The 19450-nt window shown below is 56.9% G+C and overlaps 1 protein-coding gene across 1 annotated transcript in view; it reads left to right on the top strand.

Annotated features, from left to right (window-relative positions):
* The window catches only part of KCNC1 (potassium voltage-gated channel subfamily C member 1), a 44708-nt gene extending 29249 nt beyond the window's left edge, over positions 1 to 15459 (top strand). The window contains exons 2-4 of the mRNA XM_004285534.4: positions 4037 to 4970; positions 11895 to 12083; positions 14058 to 15459. Coding sequence (XP_004285582.1) covers positions 4037 to 4970; positions 11895 to 12083; positions 14058 to 14122 — 1188 coding nt within the window. The 3' untranslated portion in view covers positions 14123 to 15459. The remainder of the gene's footprint in view (positions 1 to 4036; positions 4971 to 11894; positions 12084 to 14057) is intronic.
* Positions 15460 to 19450: the final 3991 nt, after the last annotated feature.

The following is a 19450-nucleotide window of genomic DNA, read 5'->3' as shown; positions in this document are numbered from 1 at the left end:
CTGGGGCCCTGCCTGTGACAAAGGAACAGGTGCACGGGCCGCAGAGTCCAGGAGGGCACCCAGGAGGCCCAGGCCGGGTAGGAGGCCTGGCTACCACCTCCCCCGCTCCCCTGGGGAAGAAGTCCTGGTGTCTGGCTCTAGGCCTGGCTGCTGCTGCCCTCCCCCCAGCCCCACTCCTCGGTCACTGGGGCCCAGAGGGGAATCTAGACGGGATGGCCACTGCTGGCTGAGAGCCAAGGGTTTTGTCTACCCTAATTTTAGAAGACCTGACCTCTTTCTGGGCCTCAGTTTTCCCATCAGAACCTGTCCTGTGAGAGGAGCAAATGGGACGAGAGCTCTGAGGGCCTTTGGGGGCACCTGGGAGGGAGGGAGCAGGCTCCGGGGACATCAGTGCCCTCTCTGAGCTGCTCCCGTGAGACTCCGCGAGCACTAACGAGGATGAGTCGGAGACAGGCTCACTGCCTCCCTGGAGGGGGATTTAGACATTCCTTGTTGGGGAGGGGTGGTCCCTGCATTTGCTGCCTCCTCAGGGCCCCAGCTGCCAAGAGGAAGTCTCACCGGGAAAGGTGTCCCGGGAGAAGGGCTACTTAGTGGGGCACCGATGGACGGATGGGTTTTTCCATACGGAGATCGGCAGGAGCACCCTGGAGGCAGGAACAGCAGTGCAAAGACATGGAGATGGGGTGGGGGGCGGTCAGATATAGCAGACAGCTGCATGTGGCAAGAATGTTGGGTGCAGCAGGGAGGGGACCCTGGGAAGTCGATGAGGCCAGGGCACAGGGAGCCTCATGTGCCAGGCTGAGGAGTCAGGGCTTCTCTCTGTGGGCAGCATGGCCAGGTGGCGGGCAGAGAGCTGGGATTCCAACGGTTGCCCCCTCTGGTAGCTGGGTGGAGGCTGTACTGTACTGGGCGTGGCCGAGATTGAAGCCTACAACATGCTGGCTTTGATGGCAGTGGCCCCATTGAGAGAGAGTCCCACGTGAGTCGAGGGGACAGAAGAGGATAGCTGTGGGATGGTTGGGGAAGCAGATGCCATGGCTGATGGGGCAGTGCCTCCTGCCTTCCACCACTGGCCAGGATCAGGAGCCCAGGGGTACAGCGGACCCTGCCTCTTGGCATCCCTTAGACACTCACAGTGTGTCTCTTCCTCCCCTCTCTCAAAAAGGCCAGGGGAGCAATGTGACCCACCCCCTTGGGAACCTGGGCTGTGAATTCCAAGCTCTAAGACGGGGCCCTCCAGAGGGAATCTAGGGCCAAATACCCAGCATTTGGGGATGTGTTCTTAGCTCCAAGAGCTTTGACAACTGGTGATGGAAAGAGCACTGGAGTTGGATAAACCTGGATCAGAGCTGGTGACCTCTTCCAGTTGCTTCCACTTTGCTTTCCTGGTCTACCTCTGTGGTGTCCCAGGTCAGCACTATCTGGATCCTTAAAGAGCTGTTTCTGGAGTCAGAAGACCTGGCTTAAGTCCCTGCCTCACCTTGTCCAAACCCCACCTGCATCACAGGGCTGAGGGGGCTCACCTTTTCAGTCCACTGCATTGTACTTGTCTCTGTGTGTGTCCTTTACCTTCAGCTGTCCAGGGGCCTCCCTGGGGGTTGGGCTGAGGTCTTATTCCATTCTGTGCTGGGCATAACCTGTGCCTGGTGAGGAATGGAAGGAAGAAAGGATGGATGGATGGATGGATGGATGGGTAGGTGGAAAGAAGGAAGGAAGGAAGGAAGGAAGGAAAGAAGAAAAAAGAGAAGGAGGAAGGGATGAATGAATGAATGAATGCATGATGGATGGAAGAGAGGGAGAGGAGGGAGGGAGGAACAAAGAAAGGAAGGAATAGAGGGAGGGAGGAAAGAAGGATGAATGGATGTGTGGATAAAAAGGAGGGAGAGAGGATAGAAGGAAGGAAAGATGAGTGGGTGGAAGGGAGGGAGAAAGGAAGGAAGGAGGAAAGGGAAGAAGGATGGATGGATGGATGGATGGAAGGATGCATAGGGGTCACACTTGATAGTAGTCTATCTAGGACAAAGGTTCTGAAGACTGCACGACGCTCTAAACCAGCAGGAGTATTACCATGCCATAATGAGTGGCTTGGGCAGATCACTTCCTGTTTCTGGGCCCCAGACTTCCCATCTGTAGCATGTAGTGTCTTGGACCAGATAATCTCTAAAGGCTGCTCTTACTCTGACATTCTAAAATGCTGATGCTGACTTTGTCTCTTCCCCTTTTCTCTCCCCTTCCCCCAACCCGAAATGTGTCTTGGAAGGTCTACGTAGTTCTTGTTTTCTGGATCTGTGCCAGGTTGGGTGCCAGGTCCCATGGCCATGGTCAGCCCAGACAGGGCCACCACCGGGTGGGGAGGTGCATCAGTACAAACTAAAGAAATTGCTAGAAGCAGCATGGCTGCCTCTTGTGGCAGATACAGGGTGGGGCCTTGGCACTCCTTGAAGTTTTCTATGAAGGCAGCTCTGGAGAATGAACTTGCCACCCATTCTAGACTATAGCCCAGAGCTGCCTCCAGGGAGAGGGCCTTGCACTGACCATGGTCTGTCTTGACAGGCTGGGCGAAGGGGGGTCCAGAGGAGAGGGGAGCAGTGGGAACATGATCAGCTGGGCCCCTGGAGGAGAACCCCTGGCCAGGGGTTAGTGTTCCAGGGACCTCGACTGGAGGCTGTAAGAAGCGCCCTTGCCTGGAATTCAGTCTGAGTAGGAGGCTTTGAAACTCAGATAGCTGCTTGACTCTCTTTCCTCGGGTACCCATGTCTGCTGGGGGCCAGAGAAGCCCAGGGGGTCATCAGCTGGGGCCACCAAACCAAACCAAAGAGTCTTCGGAACCTTTCTCAAGGGGCTCAGGGCCAGAGCAGGTGGTTCTGGACAGGCTGGGTTATCCTGGCCATTTCCTTCTCACCAGGGAGGGGGTCTGAAAGGAGCAAGCGCCCACATATGTTTGGAAAGGCTAGCGCCCCAGCAGCTTCTTCTTCCCTCCCACCCACATCCCTACCCTGGGGCTGGCAGGCAGCAGTAAGGAGAGAAGCAGACCCTATGGTTTATGGTGCCTTTGAGGACCCCTGGTCCAATTCTCCTCCTGATGCCTGAACCTCCAACACACTATCTCTGACAAATGACCACTTAGCCTCTATTTCAATATCTCCAAGATGGGGAACTCCCTTCCAGGATGGTGGTGTGAGTTCCTGGGATGATAGAGAGAAGTGGGTAAAAGAGGTGTCCAAGGCCCTGGGGCAGATATATCTTTTGCAATTCCACATAGGATAGAACATGAAGAGACCACATGAATGAGGTACAGATCCGTGAAAAGAGAGTGAATAGACTAGCGTAGGGACGAAAGAAAGGTGGGAGATGTGGCCTCTGAGGGGCCTGCCTCCACCATAGCTCCCCCTTCTCCTTTCTTTGCCAACCTCTGCCTCCGCCACCTAGGTCACTTTTATTAGTTGGCGTGGGGGGGAGTAAATGCTTTAGTAAATCACCTCCAGATCACAGTGTCTTAAGACAGTAGAAGTTTATTTCCCACCCATGTATTTAGTGGCTGTCTTTCTTTTCAGGGACCCAGGCTGCTTCCTTCTGGTGGCCCTGCTGGCTTCCTAGGGCTTCAGCATTTGACTGGAAGTTGGGGGAAGAAAGAAGGCACGGAAGGTTGAGCAAGAAGGTTTTGTGAGCCAGGCCCGGCCTTAGTGCACACCCTTTTGTGCACTGTCCGCTGGCCTGAGCGCAGTCACGTGACCCCACCCAGCCTCGAGGGAGGCTGGGAGATATGGTCTAGCCGTGCATCCAGGAGGAAAGGAAAGGCATTTGTGAAAACAGAGCAATCTCTGCCACAGCCTCTTAACCCCCGAGCCTCCTAACCCCATGCTCCGTGCTCTGAAGAGGGAAAGGTGGCCTGTCAGCCTGGCCTGTGTCAGGAGGGGCGTCCTGTAGGCATCTTCCGCAGCCCAGCCCCTGACTGGACCCAGCCCAGAGGCACCCGGGGTCTCTTTGCTCTGGGGGGAGGGCCTCCCCTCTGACACTGTGTGTTTCTCCTCCACAGTATGTGGCCTTTGCCTCCCTCTTCTTCATCCTGGTCTCCATCACCACCTTCTGCCTGGAGACCCACGAGCGCTTCAACCCCATCGTGAACAAGACAGAGATCGAGAACGTTCGGAACGGCACGCAAGTGCGCTACTACCGGGAAGCGGAGACAGAGGCCTTCCTCACCTACATCGAGGGCGTCTGCGTGGTCTGGTTCACCTTCGAGTTCCTCATGCGTGTGGTCTTCTGCCCCAACAAGGTGGAGTTCATCAAGAACTCGCTCAACATCATTGACTTTGTGGCCATCCTGCCCTTCTACCTGGAGGTGGGCCTGAGCGGCCTGTCCTCTAAGGCGGCCAAGGACGTGCTGGGCTTCCTGCGTGTCGTCCGCTTCGTGCGTATCCTGCGCATCTTCAAGCTGACCCGCCACTTCGTGGGCCTGCGTGTCCTGGGCCACACTCTCCGCGCCAGTACCAATGAGTTCTTACTGCTCATCATCTTCCTGGCTCTGGGCGTCCTGATTTTCGCCACCATGATCTACTATGCCGAGAGGATAGGGGCGCAGCCCAATGACCCCAGTGCCAGTGAGCACACCCACTTTAAGAACATCCCCATTGGCTTCTGGTGGGCCGTGGTCACCATGACGACGCTGGGCTACGGAGACATGTACCCGCAGACGTGGTCCGGCATGTTGGTGGGAGCGCTGTGTGCGCTGGCGGGCGTGCTGACCATCGCCATGCCCGTGCCCGTCATTGTGAACAATTTCGGGATGTATTACTCCTTAGCCATGGCTAAGCAGAAACTACCAAAGAAAAAAAAGAAGCATATTCCGCGGCCACCGCAGCTGGGATCTCCCAATTATTGTAAATCTGTCGTAAACTCTCCACACCACAGTACTCAGAGTGACACATGCCCGCTGGCCCAGGAAGAAATTTTAGAAATTAACAGAGCAGGTAGGAAACCTCTTAGAGGCATGTCGATCTGACCTTTCACCTCCGCCCCCTGTAGCGATGATTCCAGATTCAGTCAGACTGCTTCCTTAGTTCCATGGGTGACCCTGGACCCTGCGCTCAATCTCGAGGTGTGGAGTCTGGGGGCCCAGGGAGATGCTGGGCAGCCGAATTCACGAGGCAAGAGCCTGCTAGAACCTCACTGGTGGCCCCCGGTAAGGAGGTTAACATGCTGGTCTCGTGGGGTTCTGAAGAGATGACATGGCCCGCGAGGTTGCTGAGGACTCTCTTGGCAGGAGCCCCGGGGGCTCTGCTGCTTGGTGGGCAGGAGTGGAGCATGAGTCGCTGACTCAGGCCACTGACCCAGTGTCGGGGCAGGGCGGGGGCGGGTGTGATTCGGAAATGCCAGACAGCTGCTGATTCGGTCTTCACACGGCTCCCTTCAGGCCGTGCGTGTGTGGCACAGATGGTGCATGGGATCTGGCAGGAGGGTCCCTGCAAAGGCAGCAGCAAGGATTCTCCCCCCCACCAGAGCCTGTCTCCATAGCTGAGTAGCATTCCTGCTCTGATGCCGGCTGCCTAGCTCCAGGCGCGTCCTGGGAGACGCCTCTTGCCCTCCGTACGTAACAAGCTTACTTACCCCACAGCATGCGGAACCAACTCATCTTCCACCACCACTCTAGAGTTTAGCGTTTATCTTTAGGAACCTGTTGGAGTGACTCTAGCTTTCACGTTGTCTGTTTGGGTTGATGGTCAAGTGGGAGTTTCCGGTGGCCTTCTGATGGGAGCGGCTGGTGAGCGAAGGACTAGAGGGGGCCACCACCCGGCAGCTTAGATGAAAGCGCTATAGACCAGCAAACAACCTCCCACCCAGAGTTCTCCCCGTTTCCGGCGGTAGGGACTGCAGCAGCAATACACGACATCCCAACCAGTGTACGACCACTTTCCCATGAATTCAGTGGGCGTCAGGGAGGGGGGGAGGGGGGCCATGAAACAATACTAGTCACCGTGGGATATATTCTAATATTCCATGGCTAGTGGTTCGTTATGGGACTATCTCAGTTTTATGAGAACCTGCACATAGCACATAAAGTTGATCATGGGGCTCTGGTCCGAAGATATAAAGCCCATAGTCTACCTCTACCCATGGAATACCATCGACTTATTCTGTGGACACAGGGATTTGAAGGCAATGAACGACCCAGAGAAGAATGACAACACCGAGCTAAGAAGGAGTGCCGGGGCGAGGAAGGCTGAGTCAGTGATAGGTGGCGTTTAGTCTACAGAAGACACCCGTGTGCCCAGGGCAGGCAGGGGGGCTGTAGGCTAGCTCAGCCCTAGAGAAGCAAGTGCCGCCTGGCCTGGGTGGCCTCCCCCAGTGGGTGATTGACTCTCCCCCGATGGCCCCCACCCCCATCCTACTCCTGATCTGGCTTCATCCCACAGCTACGCTGCCCAGAGCAGTACCCCCAAGGCCCACTTCTCTGTCCGTGGGAACTTTCCAGCCCCTTCGCCTGGCCCCGTACCCCTCCCCACTCCCTGGGATTGCTGTAGGCACCTGAGAGGAACGTGGCTAGTGTTCTGGGCTGGGCCAGGGACTGGGCAGGGGTCTCAGAGGCTGGAACAGGGGGACCTGGCAGCGGGGGCGGGCTGGACTCCCCAGCCAAGGTGTGGCTCCTGCTTAGCAAGGCAGGCACGGGCCGAGGAAAGCCCCTGCTCCCCCTCCTGCTCTGGGTTAGCTGTAGCCCTTCTGTTCGACCTCAGGAGCTGCCATCATGGCAAGGAAAATTCCTGGGGCCCTAGGGGAGGGTCTGGGTGGGCCTAGCCCCCCAGCTTCACTCCAGGCCCCAGCAGGAAGAGCTCAGCCTGAGTGGCATCACCATGGCGCTCCTTGGCCCTCTTCCACACCCTCCCAACGCTGAATCTTTCGGGATCGGTGCCTCAAATATAGGTGCCCCAGGCCCACCTGTCAAGGATCCCTGATTCACTCCAGTCAGGCGCAAATTCTTCAGTACTCCCAGACAATGCCAGTGTTCTCCATGTGCTGAGGGCGTGCATGCACGCACACACATACATACATACATGCACACACACCTACACATGCATGCACATGCACACACACACGGAGTGCAGATGTGTGTGTGCTGGCAGGTACACTGGCCAGTCACAGGACACAAGCCCTCTTGCCGTGCCGCAGCAGGCCTGGAAAGCCTGTGCACTCCTGTTGGAGGCCCTGGGCCCCGTAGCCATGGCAGCCCTGCTCCTGGGAACCTCCTCGCTGCAGCCCCAGGTCTCAGGGATCCAGAGTGTCCTGGCTCGCACGGTCTCTATGGCTGAGGAGGTACTTGGGGCCCTTCCGAGCCTGCCCTCTGGAGCCCAGATGCCCAACTCCACCTACCTTTCTCCCTCCCATCCCCAAACTCTGCCCCGCCCCCTTTCCGAGTTCTCACGCTCCGGAGGGTGCTGTCTTGAGATCCCAGACCCCTCTGAGCCTCATACTTCACCAGAACACTCCTCCCTCTGAAAGCTGGTGTGTGAGACCCAGGTTATCTATCACCAAGAGGGTGTGTGGTCCTTAGGGGGTGTCTCCTCAACCCGGCACCCCTGAGTCCCTTCCCATTTGCCTCCTTTCCTGCTTGCAGCTATGGTCCTAGATGGGCGTGGGGTTTGGGTGAGTCGGTGAGTGAGTGTGGGGGAGGCAAGAGGTGAGGAAGGCAAATGTGGGGGAGACCGGACCCTGCAGGAATGGAGAGGTGAGATGCAGCCCCCCCCGGGCCTTTCCAGTCTCATTCCACACCCAAGGGCAGTCAAGTGGCCTCAGTGAGGGCTGGGCTTCACCAATTCCACTTTTAGAACCTGGGTTGGGGCCAAGTGCAACGTGCTGGGCTCTAAGGGCACCCCCTACCTCCAGGGCTAGATCCCTGGGACTCAGGCAAGCCATCCCAGTCATGTCAGCAGCACCCTCCCCTCACCTCCACCTCTTGGTCTCTCCTGAAACCTCAGGTCTGTGTGTCTGTGAGGGATGATCTGGTCTCCTCTGTACCATGGCTGGCATGGCGTCAGTGTTCGGGGGATTCGTCTTGGCAGGGGTTGGAGGGCCTCACGGGGGAATGCCAGGAGGGCGCCCCTATGGTCAGGGACTGCCTGGGACTGACAGCCCAGGAGAAGCTGCTCCTCTCCCAGAAGGGGGGTCCCTCCCCCATCTGCAGTCGGGGGCCCAGACCACCTCCTCTGGGCAGTTCGGAGTGCTCCCTCTGTCCTGCCATGTGCATTCACATGTGTCTCGTCCATCCCTGCTTCTGTGATGTGGGTTGGTCCTCTGGGGTGCTGCGTCTGGGGCTGCAGGGTCCCACCATAGGTGAGCAGCGAGGGGGCTGGCACGGGGGATGGGTGGTGGCCAGGCCCCCCTTCCTGCCCATGAGCACATAGAGCAGCAGTGAGGTCCCGAAAAGCCCCTGCCTGGGCCCCCTGGGAGCTACCACTGCAGCCTCTGGGTTCTGCCCTGAGTCCAAAGCGCCCCTGGCCCCAGCCCTCCACCCCTCCCCTCCTGGGCCAGGAGTGGTGTAGCCCCCAGGGCAGGGGAGGTGGCGGGGATTGGGACCACAGTGACCAGGAAGGGTGTGGGCAGGGCCCCTCCAAGCGGGCTGACCGAGTTTCTGCTCGGAGGCAGGACCAGGGTGGGCAGCGGGAGCCCTGAGTGGGGTCGGTGTGGCCCCCAGGCAGGCGAAGGGGGAAGGAGCGGAGAAATGAGGGGCTCTGAGGGCCAGGCCTGGGTGTTCTTTTCTGTGTTGTTCACATGCTCTCTCTTTCTCTCTCTCCACTAATCATGTTTCTCTCTCTCTCTCCTCGTTTTGTTGCATGACTTGTGCCGGTTCTCGTGATTGTACTCTGCTCGTGTCTCTCACAGACTGTCCCCAGTTAGCCTGGGACTTTTTCCCCGAGCCCCAGGCTGGGCAGCCCCCTCGGGGCTAAACCCGAGGAAATTCCCAGCCACCCCTCCCACCCCGCCCCAGCCCTGCGTGCGCCCCTGGCGCGCCTGCTGCTGGTGTGAACAGTAAGTACCTCGGCGGTGCCTGGAGACCAGGGCACAGAAGCCAGCGTGCTGGCTCAGGGCCGGACATCGGGTTCTCCTTGCTCCAAAGTTTAAAAAAAAATGACCCTCTCGCGGACGCTCATCTCTCAGCCCATTTCAAAGCCTGGAAACCATCTTCGTGAGATGCTGCCCATGCTGCCATTTCATCATCACAGGCCCTCGGGTCTAGTGGGGGCCAAGGGGCCCTGGGCCAGGGGAGGCAGGGCTCCCAGCCTCCTGGGGAGCAGCTGGGAGCCGAGGGGCCTGGTGGCCATCTCATCTAAAGGACGGGGTGGGGGCAGGAGGGTGGGGAGTCTTGGGTGGGCTGGCACCTCTGGTCTTTTCCATGGCTTTCCCAGGTTTGGAGAGCTGGCCCCCCTTGGGTGGTCTCTCTTCCAGCCCCTCTCTGGAGTTGGGAAGGGAGAATGTTCCCAGTTTCTGAGAGATCACCGAACTGCAGATTAGCCAGCAGCCCAGGGAGCCTGGCTCCTTCACAGAGAGGGACATAAACACTCCCCCCCCCCCCCCCGCCAGCCCTCAGGCACAGCCCCTTCTCAAAGGCCATGGTTGGGAGAAGAAGCAGGCTCCAGGGAGGGAAGGTGTCCAGTTCACATCCACCCAGGGATCCCTGATGGCTGCCCCCTGGCCGGACCCCTACAGGAAACCAGCCTCAACTCTGGGTCCTCTAAATGCTGTGGGAGCTGGCTGCCCCAGGGGCACAGTGTTGGGGGGCAGAGTCCGATGAGGGGTCTCAGGCTCCACCACCTACCTCTGACCCACCCCTGGGTAAGCCCTGCAGGCTATAGATACCTCCACTGACAGACGATAGCCAGTAGAGAGACAGCAAGTCCTGGCTCCCCTCCCAGACGGAGACGCTGCCTGGTAGGACTCGCTGTTTTCCCCTTGAGGAAACTGTGTGCAGGGTACTGTGGGCCCCAACTTCTGCCCCCTCATCTACAACCTCCTCCCTTAAACTTCCCTGCCCTCTCCCCAGAGACCCTTGGGAGGGAAGACGGGACCAGCCAGACTGGGAGGCAGAACCGGGCTTGTCTGTGCGCACACGTGTGTGCCCTCAGACACACCCCAAGTGCTAGGCAGCCCCCAGACCCCAGAGAGGCCCCAGCCCCAGTCACGTGGTATCAGAGTTACCTTGGTAACTGGCCTTTCTGGTTCAGAGTAAATTGGGGAGTGAAGCCCCTGGGATTTGTCAAGAAACGCACTGTACGTGAAATGCTTTGCCATCTTGTACGACAGACTTTTTTTTTAAGTTCCAAAATTATGATGGGATTTTTTTTTTTGGATTTGCTTTACGAATAAACCTGATTGGTCCATTTCTCTTTTGACTGCCTGCCTCTTTGTAGTGACATGGTATGTACACGGGCCGTGATCCCACCCGCGGGCACGCTGAGTGTGTGCACACGGAGAAGGATCACTTCTGCGTGTAGTTACATGATGTGAACAGGGTCATGGAAGAGGGTCAAATCGGGTGGAGACTGTCTCCAGCTTTTTGCCCCTCTTTAGTCTTTCAGAGGGCCTCCCCGTGTGGTCACGCCCCTGTGGGGTCTGTCTTCCCTTGAGGCTGTCACCCTAGAGGAAGTATTTGAGGAAACCACAGTGCCCACCCTGGAGACCGAGTCGGCGCCACCTTGGCCAGGAAGAGTCTGCTTAGAGAGCAGAGAGCGTGGGGCAGGCTCAGTCCCCGAGAGTGATGGGCGGGGACAGAGGCCAACGGAGCTACCTCTGCCAGCTCCAGAGGCTGTCACGGCGCTGCTCCTGGACTTGGGAGAGGGAGAGCTCCCTGCTCTGGCCACGCTTCACCCTCACCAGATGTGCCCCAAACTTCCTCCCAGGTTCCTTCTCAGGCTACTGCAGAGGCCAAGGCTCGTCTTTCCCACCCGAGTCCATCAGCCACTGTTGTCTTTACACATCCATTTGCTCTGCTTTGCGGGGGATGCTGCCGAGAGGAGACAGAGGAATGGGAACCCCTCCCAAATCCTGGCCGCTGTCACTGCCTCATGCCTACATTCCTGTTGCGCCTGTGCAAGCTGACTAGGACTGCTTGGGGCAGAGCGGGGTGGAAGACACTGGCTTGGTCTGTGTGGCGATCAGAGTGGACTGAGTGACCAGCTTAAGTCTGTGTGGGGATGGAGCAGATTGAGTGGTCATACTGGGTCTGCATGGGGGACCAGGAGACTGTGTGACCAGGCCTAGTCTGTACGGGGGATGGAGCATACAGAGTGACCAGATTGGGTCCATATGGGGGGATTGAGTGATCAGATAGGGCGTGGAGGGGGACAGTGTGAAGCGAGTGACCAGAGGGGATCCAAATGGGGCCTGGTGTAGAGCCGATCGACGGGGTCTGGATGGGGCCAGGGATGCCTGAGCAGCCAGCTTGGATGTGGACGGGAGGCAGCAGGGCTCTGGTTGGCAGCGGAGGGGTCAGAAAAGGCTGCCTCTCTGAACAGGAGTGTTTCTGCGTGTCTGTCTGTCTTCTCCCTGAGCTCTGTGTCTGGCCCTCTACCCATGACTGCATCCACACCATCCTGTCTCATCGGCCCCGCCTTGGACCTGGGGCCCGGCCCCCAGCACTGCGCTTGCTGGGCCTATCACCAACTCATCTTTTTGCAAACTTTGAGCAAACCCAGGAACCCTCCTCCCCAGCACTGTGGGCAGCCCAAGGGCTGCCTGAATGAGCCGGGGACCCCCAGCCTTGTGCCTCCCTCCATGGCCTGCTCGCTTTTCCATCCTCAGTTACCGGCTGCCCTTTGCCGATGCCCTACTTCTGGCCTGTTCCCCCCCCCTCCCCCACTAAACAGTTTTCAGTGTCTCAATAGCTTCTGCTTATATGTTTGAAGATTCCAAACTGAATGGGGAGGTGGCGAAGGCCGCGCTGGCGAACGAAGACTGCCCCCACATAGACCAGGCCCTCACTCCCGATGAGGGCCTGCCCTTTACGCGCTCGGGCACCCGCGAGAGATACGGACCCTGCTTCCTCTTATCAACCGGGGAGTACGCGTGCCCACCTGGTGGAGGAGTGAGAAAGGGTATGTAGAGGAGGCTGCCTGGCACCCCTGCAGATGGGTGGGCGGGGCGGCGGGCAAGGGGCGCTGAGGGGCCAGCAGGCACACTGAGGGGGGCAAGGAGCCCCAGGGTCGGCCCCCGGAGGTCTGAGTCCCAATGTTGTAAGTGGGATGGCAGGCTGGCGGAGAGAACTGGAGGTCCAGGCAGCTGTGGGTTGGAACTGAGCTGAGGGGTAGGAAGGGACTTGGGGACAGGCTGGACAACTACAGCCCCCAAGGCAGAGGGGTACCCGGGGATGTGGGAGGAGCCTCAACTCCCCCAGGCTGCTCTGGCAGATGGCAGGTCAGGCCCCAAAAGTAAAGTGATCTCCCCTGTCCCGTGGTTGAGGCGGGCGACGGGGTGGGCCTGGTCTGACCAGGACCCTGTGGGCTTAGCCAATCAAGATCCATGTTCTGAAAGTGGCATCCTTTAAAGAGAATCCACAGACCAGTGGGAGGGGAGGCATGAAGAGAAAGGTAGCTTCAGGGCTTGGAGGTGAGGCCAGTGTCCTTGCAGAGGTAAGGTATGTGCCAGTCAGAATACTGCTAGTGGCAGACAGAGAACTTGCCAAGAGAAGGTGGTTACGGAGGACTCTGAGCAACCCCTTCTGTCCCCAGCGCCCATCAGCCATGGCCCTGGGTGTGGTCAGCGCCCCCTTGTGGTTGGTGAAGGCTGAGCCCCGTGGCGGTCTCTGCTCAAAGTCTCCTTGGATCGGACCCTTATCTTAGGCTGACCCCCTGGGGAAAAGGCTTCCACTAGCGCTTGAGCATGGGCTGCGGAGAGGCTTGGGGTGGGGGCCCAGCGCACCTTAGCTCCATGCTCCAGGCATTGGCCAGGGCCTGGAAGGCAGAGGAAGCCATCCTCGGCACAGCGGACTGGCTGGGCGGCTCATGCATGTTGGGAAGCAGCTCACAGGCTCACACGGGGTGCATGCTGACCGGGGTGAGCAGGCTGGGCCAGATAGTTGGTTTTTTAGAGCAACAGTTGGTGTAGCCGGTGGCCATTCACAACTGCTCCAGTATTTGAAATGGTTCAACAATATGCAAGGAGAAAGCATAGAACTCAAAATAAAGGGCAAACCCAGAAGAGGAGAGGCAGCCCACAGGGAGACGGGGGAAGTCCTTCTGGTCACTGATGCTTAGTGTGCTCACCTGATCCAGGCTGGTCCCTGCTTCCTTGCCCGGCCTGGAGGTCCCTCGGACCCCAGTGTGGCATACCACCCCCCGCATGGTGCTGCATGGCAAGGGGGCTGCTGGCCCCGGGGGCGGGCCCCATCCTTGGCCTTCCATGGATAGGCCTGATGCTCCCCTTCACAACTGGCTTTTTCCCAAGTGGAGGCTCTAGAAAGCCAGGAACTGGGCAGCCCAGGGGGTTTCAGGGGATGGCAGGTAGACCATTCCCAGTGGCTGTGCTCTGCCCGGTAAGGTCTCGTGGGCTGCCTGTCTCCTTCATCTTGAATGTTGGATTAATCTGTGTGGCCTAAAAGAGCAGACAGGAGAGACTCTTTACTGGGCTTCCAGAAGCCCAGGCTGTGTGGGACAGAAGCAGCCTGTAGTGGCCAGGGAGTCCAGTGGCAACCACTGTCCACAGGTGGTACCCACTCCGCAGTCCCACAGAGGTACCAAGGGTGAAGTGCCCCACCAGCATCAACCCGGCCCCGCTCTCATGGAGTCATGACGGCCGCCGAGGACTTGCTTTTCTCAGGATGATTCCAGGCCGTAAGCCATGTGCAGGGTAGAGAAGAGTTAGGAGCTTAACCCGTTCCCCCAGGAGGGAGAGAAAGAGGCGTGCTAGGCTGGCTCACTGCATGGGAGAAGCAAGCCAGCTGGAGAAGAATCTGCCTGCCTCTGCATGCGGCTGTTCTGTCTGTCCTCCTCCTTCCGTAAAAACTAAGTACCAAGCGGGATGGGAAAGCCAAGAAGAGAAGCTCAAGTGTTAATTGTATTCTTTACATACAGATCTTTGCAAAGAAAGCCCTGTCATTGCTAAGTATATGCCGACAGAGGCTGTGAGAGTGACTTGACCAGGCGGCTTGGCCCAGGACACTGGTGGCTATTAAGCATCTGGGTGGACCTGCAGCCCCTCCTCACCCTCGGACAGAGTAAATTCACGCCATGCAGGTTTGCCGGACGAGTCCGAGTGGCCCAGGCCTTGTACTAGGACGGACGTAGCTTTTCTACGGCCAAATGGTAACTGACTGTAGAGGATTTGTTTTCCTTCTTTTCATTTTTTAAAAATTTTATTTTATTCGAGGAGGGGGTGGGATGGAGGGGTTCCTTAGCATGACTTGCATGAAGTTCAACAGAAAAACCCAGCAATCCAAACCCACCAATCCCCTGCAACTGTATGATTGCCCTAAACCACGACGACCAAGAGAAACAAGGAAGAGTCCCCTATTTTCTTTCAAAGCGCTTTCCTTTTATACATGTTGTTGGAGCCAAACTGTAAACGGCATTTGGTAGAAACCTGTACGTTTTGGGGGCGAATGGAGCGGGGGGCGGGGAGGGGTGGAGATGGGGAACGGATTGCTTCCCTCTTTGTACACGAGATTGAAATGGAGAGTAAAGGTTCCCACAAGGGCAGTCGGTCAGTCATCGGTCATATTGACCTCACCTTCATAGTTCATCTCTCACGCGGAAACTGAGAACTTTGCTCCAGATAGAATTGTGGAAACACACTGCCGCCTTCTTCCCTCTGTTTGGCATGCTTGCGACCCAGCGGACGTCTCCCCAAGACCCCTGACAGCGGCTAGTCTAGGTTGATTCGATCATCTTAGCGGTGTGTAGATTCAGTGCGACCAACTTTCATAACAAATTGTTCATAGTAGATAATCAACACCTTATGGATTTTCCAAGTGTTCCTTCAGAGCACCAAAAAGATCAGGACCGCGGGAGGGCTGGTCCTCCTCCACCTTTATTAAGGCACAACCCGGCATTGTATGCAATTTAGTACTTCAGAGTAAGAAAACTGCATGCCCAATGTTATGCAAAGCGATTCTAGCATGAAATAAATTTTGTATCATGGTTTCTGTATAGTCTAAAGCAGATTTGTTTTCCTGAAGCAATCGGAGGTTTGCAGAGACACACTTCTGCATCTCGAATAAATATAGTATTTCCCCAACAGAAACAGAGGACAGTAGCTTGGCTTTGGTCTGATTCTAAAATTAGTGGTGGGGTAAGGGGTGGGGAAGGATGATATTTTTGAAAAACACATGCTTGAGATGAAAAAAAAATGCAACATCTCAAGCTCTCACTGCAGCTCGCAACATTTCCTGGAAAGAGAGCAATGCTGCTTTAGTTCAACACCCTCCCCTCCCTGGGCCCTGGCCCTCAATAATAAACAGCTGACATTGGAGATGAAGCATGGATTTGGGTTTTTATTGCCTTTGGCAGTGTCGCGATTCAGTTCTGGGCCCCTGGTCAGGCCCTCTGTGGCTGGGCTGGGGTGAGCCTGAGCCCGGGCTCCTCTGATCTCAGGGACCCACCCAAGGTGCTGGCTGTCCTCTCACTGGGGGAAAGCCAGGACTGCCACCTGCCCCCCAACCTGCAGATCCTGTTGGGTGGGGAGAGGGAGGCAGCTCTCAGAAGGAATTGGTCAAAAATGGCACTAAGACGAGCCCATCCTCTAGGGGGTTCACCAATACGGAAACTTCTCCGTGGATCCATGCCATATTCATGACTCCTTGAGTCTGGTTTTGTCGGAGCTCCCAGCTCCCGCCCCCGCCACTGCCCCTCATGCAGACCATGGTCACCTCCCTCCTAGGGCCATTCTTGAATCTGATGGAGCCAGAGGCAGGGGTCTGACTGGTCCCTTGCTGGGCCCAGTCTGGTGGTCACCTCATCACACACCCCTCCCTCAGCCTGAGGCATCTTGGAAGGGGTGGAGCCCTCTCCTAGGGATGCTGATTTGCTTGGGTTGTTCACTTGGCTTTGGCTGGGGGTAGAGTGGGGGACTGGAGTTCCAATTCTTTTCCTATCCATTCGAGAATCTCCGGTGGAAAGTCCCTAATGGTCATGGCACCCCACCTCTGAGCATTTTACAGATAAGGAACTGAGGTCCAGAGGGGAGGGATCTGACCAGGGCCACAAACAAATGGGGGTCAGTTTCCCCTGGATTTCCGTTCCCTGATGCCTCCCAGCATGGCCAAGACAACGATCATATGGGTGGGTGGGAGGCTGAAGGTGGGTGTCGCATTCTCACCCAATAGTTTCTCACCCCTCTAAGCATTTACCTCACCAATGTGGGGCGGGGATCAGTGGAGCAGTGAGCATGGCAAGGCCTCTGCCCACGGGTTATGCAGCCGCAGAGCTGCCAGACCCACACCACGTATGTAACAGCCATTCATAAGCATCAGGATGTAGAAGCCAGGTAGCCTCCGCGGCTGCAGGGAGGGCAGAGTTCCCTCTCGCCCTGGAGGAGGTGCCTCTGGTGGACTCAAGTGGGACTTGACACGTGGCCGTTTGGAATAGGGGTTTTCAGGGACACAGCAGCTAACGGGGAACAGGGATTAACATACATTGAGCTTCTGCCATGTGCAGGGCATCTGAGACAAGTGGTCTGATGATGACCCACAGTAATTCAACAAGCTCATCTTAGAGGCAAGAGAACAGGCGCAGAGAAGTAAACGGCTCAAAGCCACACAGCCAATGAATGATGAAGCCAAGATTTTAACCCAGGTGGTCTGACTCCAGAGCTCAGGTGAAGCTGTCTCAAGCTAATTGAGGCCTTGCTGGGGCTGGAGATGGAATTGATTGGAACACTGGTCCTGAATCCCAGGGCCCTCAGGCCATGGGTATGACCGAAGGCCCACTGACACACTGCTCTGAGCCTTCCACGCACACATCTGACCACCTCAATTTTCTGCACAAACACCTGTTGCCCTAAGAATGAAGTCAGAGCTCCTTAAATTGGCTAGCAAGGCCCCCCGGCTCTCCTCTCCCAACTCTCACCTCTCTGTGCTCTGGCCGCTGGGAAATTCGAACTCTGCCGCAGTTATACGTGTGCCCCTTAGGACCTGGAACCCCATCCCATTTCCTGACTCACTGTCTACCTCCCAACTTCAATTTCTCACTAAGTCACTTCACTCAGAAGTGGTGGATGGTGATGGAGGGCTTTCTCTGAGCTCCAGGCCTGGATTCACCATTCTCAAGCACAGCCTCATCGAATTTTGGCCTGATGGTCCGCTGGGACCGAAGGTGGTAGGACGTCAAGGGAAGCCGGGGTGCCTGCAAGGGGAGACTGTGTGTGGTAGGTTAGGATGTAAACATCCTGCTCAAACCTGGTACGTGGCCACCCTTCGACAATCACTGCAGGGGCTGCGGGCCCAAGACCTATGAGCACACGATGGGGTCTCACTCCCCTCTCCTTTTCCCTTCCCTCGCTCTCATGGGGTGCGGCGGGGGCGGGGTGAGGGATATGAAGGCCAATCAACTTAGTCTATAGGGAAAAAAAGTCATTCTTAGAAATGAGTGGGCATTTTCTCATTAGCTAATCACTGTCAAATGGTTGTGCTATCCACAGTATAGTTATCAAACATCTGTAAGAAATGAAAGCAGAGGATGGGTAGGGGTGAGGGGATCGCAGAACCCACTCGTTTAGCCTCCTCACCTCTGGTGACCCTAACATGCTTATTGGGTACTTTCTCTGTCCCAGGACCTGTCCTTAATGAAGGGATTCCAGAATTGACCAAGACCTGGTCCCTTGCTCTTGAAAAGCTCAGGATCTAGTAGAAATGAGGGGCTTGGACATCTACAAGTCTGAGAATAACCAGTAGGGTTCAAAGGGTCCAGAAAAAAGTCTGGGAGACACTGTCAACAGACCCTCACCCCGCTGGTGCTTTCAGGCACTCATCAATCTGGCCAGTGAACTGATGCAGAGAAGCCCGTCCGCCACTGTTGGGGAGGGAGAAATGGAGGAACTGGAGGGGACTGGACAGTCTGTGGTGTCATCGGTGCCAAGAGCCATTCACTCTTGCACGCATGGATTAGCTGGGTTCCACATGCTTCTAAGAAGGGTCTGGCTCAGGTTCCGAGCAAGGCTCCGAGATTTAGGGCTGAGGCACCACCCCACCCTGTTTTAGGCTGGGAAGGAGCCCCGAGACACTTTCTTGTGCCCATAGGGAAGCCTTGGGAGGGGCATTAGAGCTCAGCAGCAGAGGACTTGGGATTTGGGTTTCTCCCAGCAAGTGCTGAAAGAGGTAGGGGGAACTCTGCACGGCCGTGCAGCGAGAGTGTGCGCTCCTCGGGAGCGTAAACCCTGTCTGGGAGGTATGGGCCTGAGGACTTACCCACGTGGGGTGGCCTTCCAGTGCAGACCACCCGGTCTGTAGGACAGTGGGTGGTGGCCAGTAATGGTGGACTTGCTCCACTCTGGGTCATCTCTGGGCCATCCAATTACTCCATCTCTGAAGGCTGGGTCACCTTGGCAAGAGCAGCTCAGAGTGCACAGAGACGTCCTTCCTTCCATTCTGGAAGGGCTTTAGGGCTGTACTGGCCTCTGCTGGTTCTGGGAGGTGGGGGGACAAAGGGCTTTGCTGGCCAGGGCAGCGATGTTTCTAGGGTACGATACTGGGAGAGGACTCCACGTGCTGGTGTTCAAGGTCAGCCAGTGGCCGTGGGTGGTCTCTAGGTGCAGGCCTGGGGAGCTCAGGATGGCCCTAATCCCCAGTTTCCCGAGTCGAACCCCCACTGGTCCCAGGGCCACCCCTTGTCTGCCCCCCTTGTCTGGCTCGAGGCCCTGGATGGGTCACCTCCCAATCAGGACCCTGGGCCAGGAGTGAGGTGTATGGCCTTGACATGGTCCCTTCCCCTTTTTAGGCCTCTGTTTTCCCACATGAACAATGAAAACGTTGGATAAGATCAGTGGTTTTAAAACTTTCTCAAGGACCCCTTTGTCAAGTGAAATCTTACGTGAAGCCTGTTATACAGTGTAGATTGAAATGAGGCTACTGTGAATAAGGTGGGGGGGGGACCCAGACCTCTGTCTACTTGGCCTTCGTTTCCCCACAGCCCACAAGGTGGCCACTGAGTTCTCAGGAGAATGCTGTCAGTCTCAGGAGACTGCTAGGGTTCTAGAATGCAGTTTGACGGCCACCAGGCTGGAAGGTCATTACAGGTCCTCCAGCTGTGGTGTCCTGCGGTTTCATAACATCCTCAAGCCCTTGGAGCCTAGTGCTCCCAGATCCAAACGCTCTCCTGAGTCAGAGGGAGGTGGTGTGGGACACGCCACAACCCTGGCTGGCTAGCTGGAGACACTGCTACTCAGTCCTCTGGGGAAAGCCACTTTCTGAGGCCCTCTGGCCAAAGGCCTGCTGCCAGCCACAGCAGAGAGAAAGCTGCTATGTCCCCCAGAG

This window comes from Orcinus orca, chromosome 8 (genome assembly GCF_937001465.1).
Source record: "Orcinus orca chromosome 8, mOrcOrc1.1, whole genome shotgun sequence".
NCBI classification, from domain to species: Eukaryota; Metazoa; Chordata; class Mammalia; order Artiodactyla; family Delphinidae; genus Orcinus; species Orcinus orca.
The sequence above is the reverse complement of the archived record's forward strand: the minus strand, read 5'-3'. Positions and strand labels throughout refer to the sequence as shown.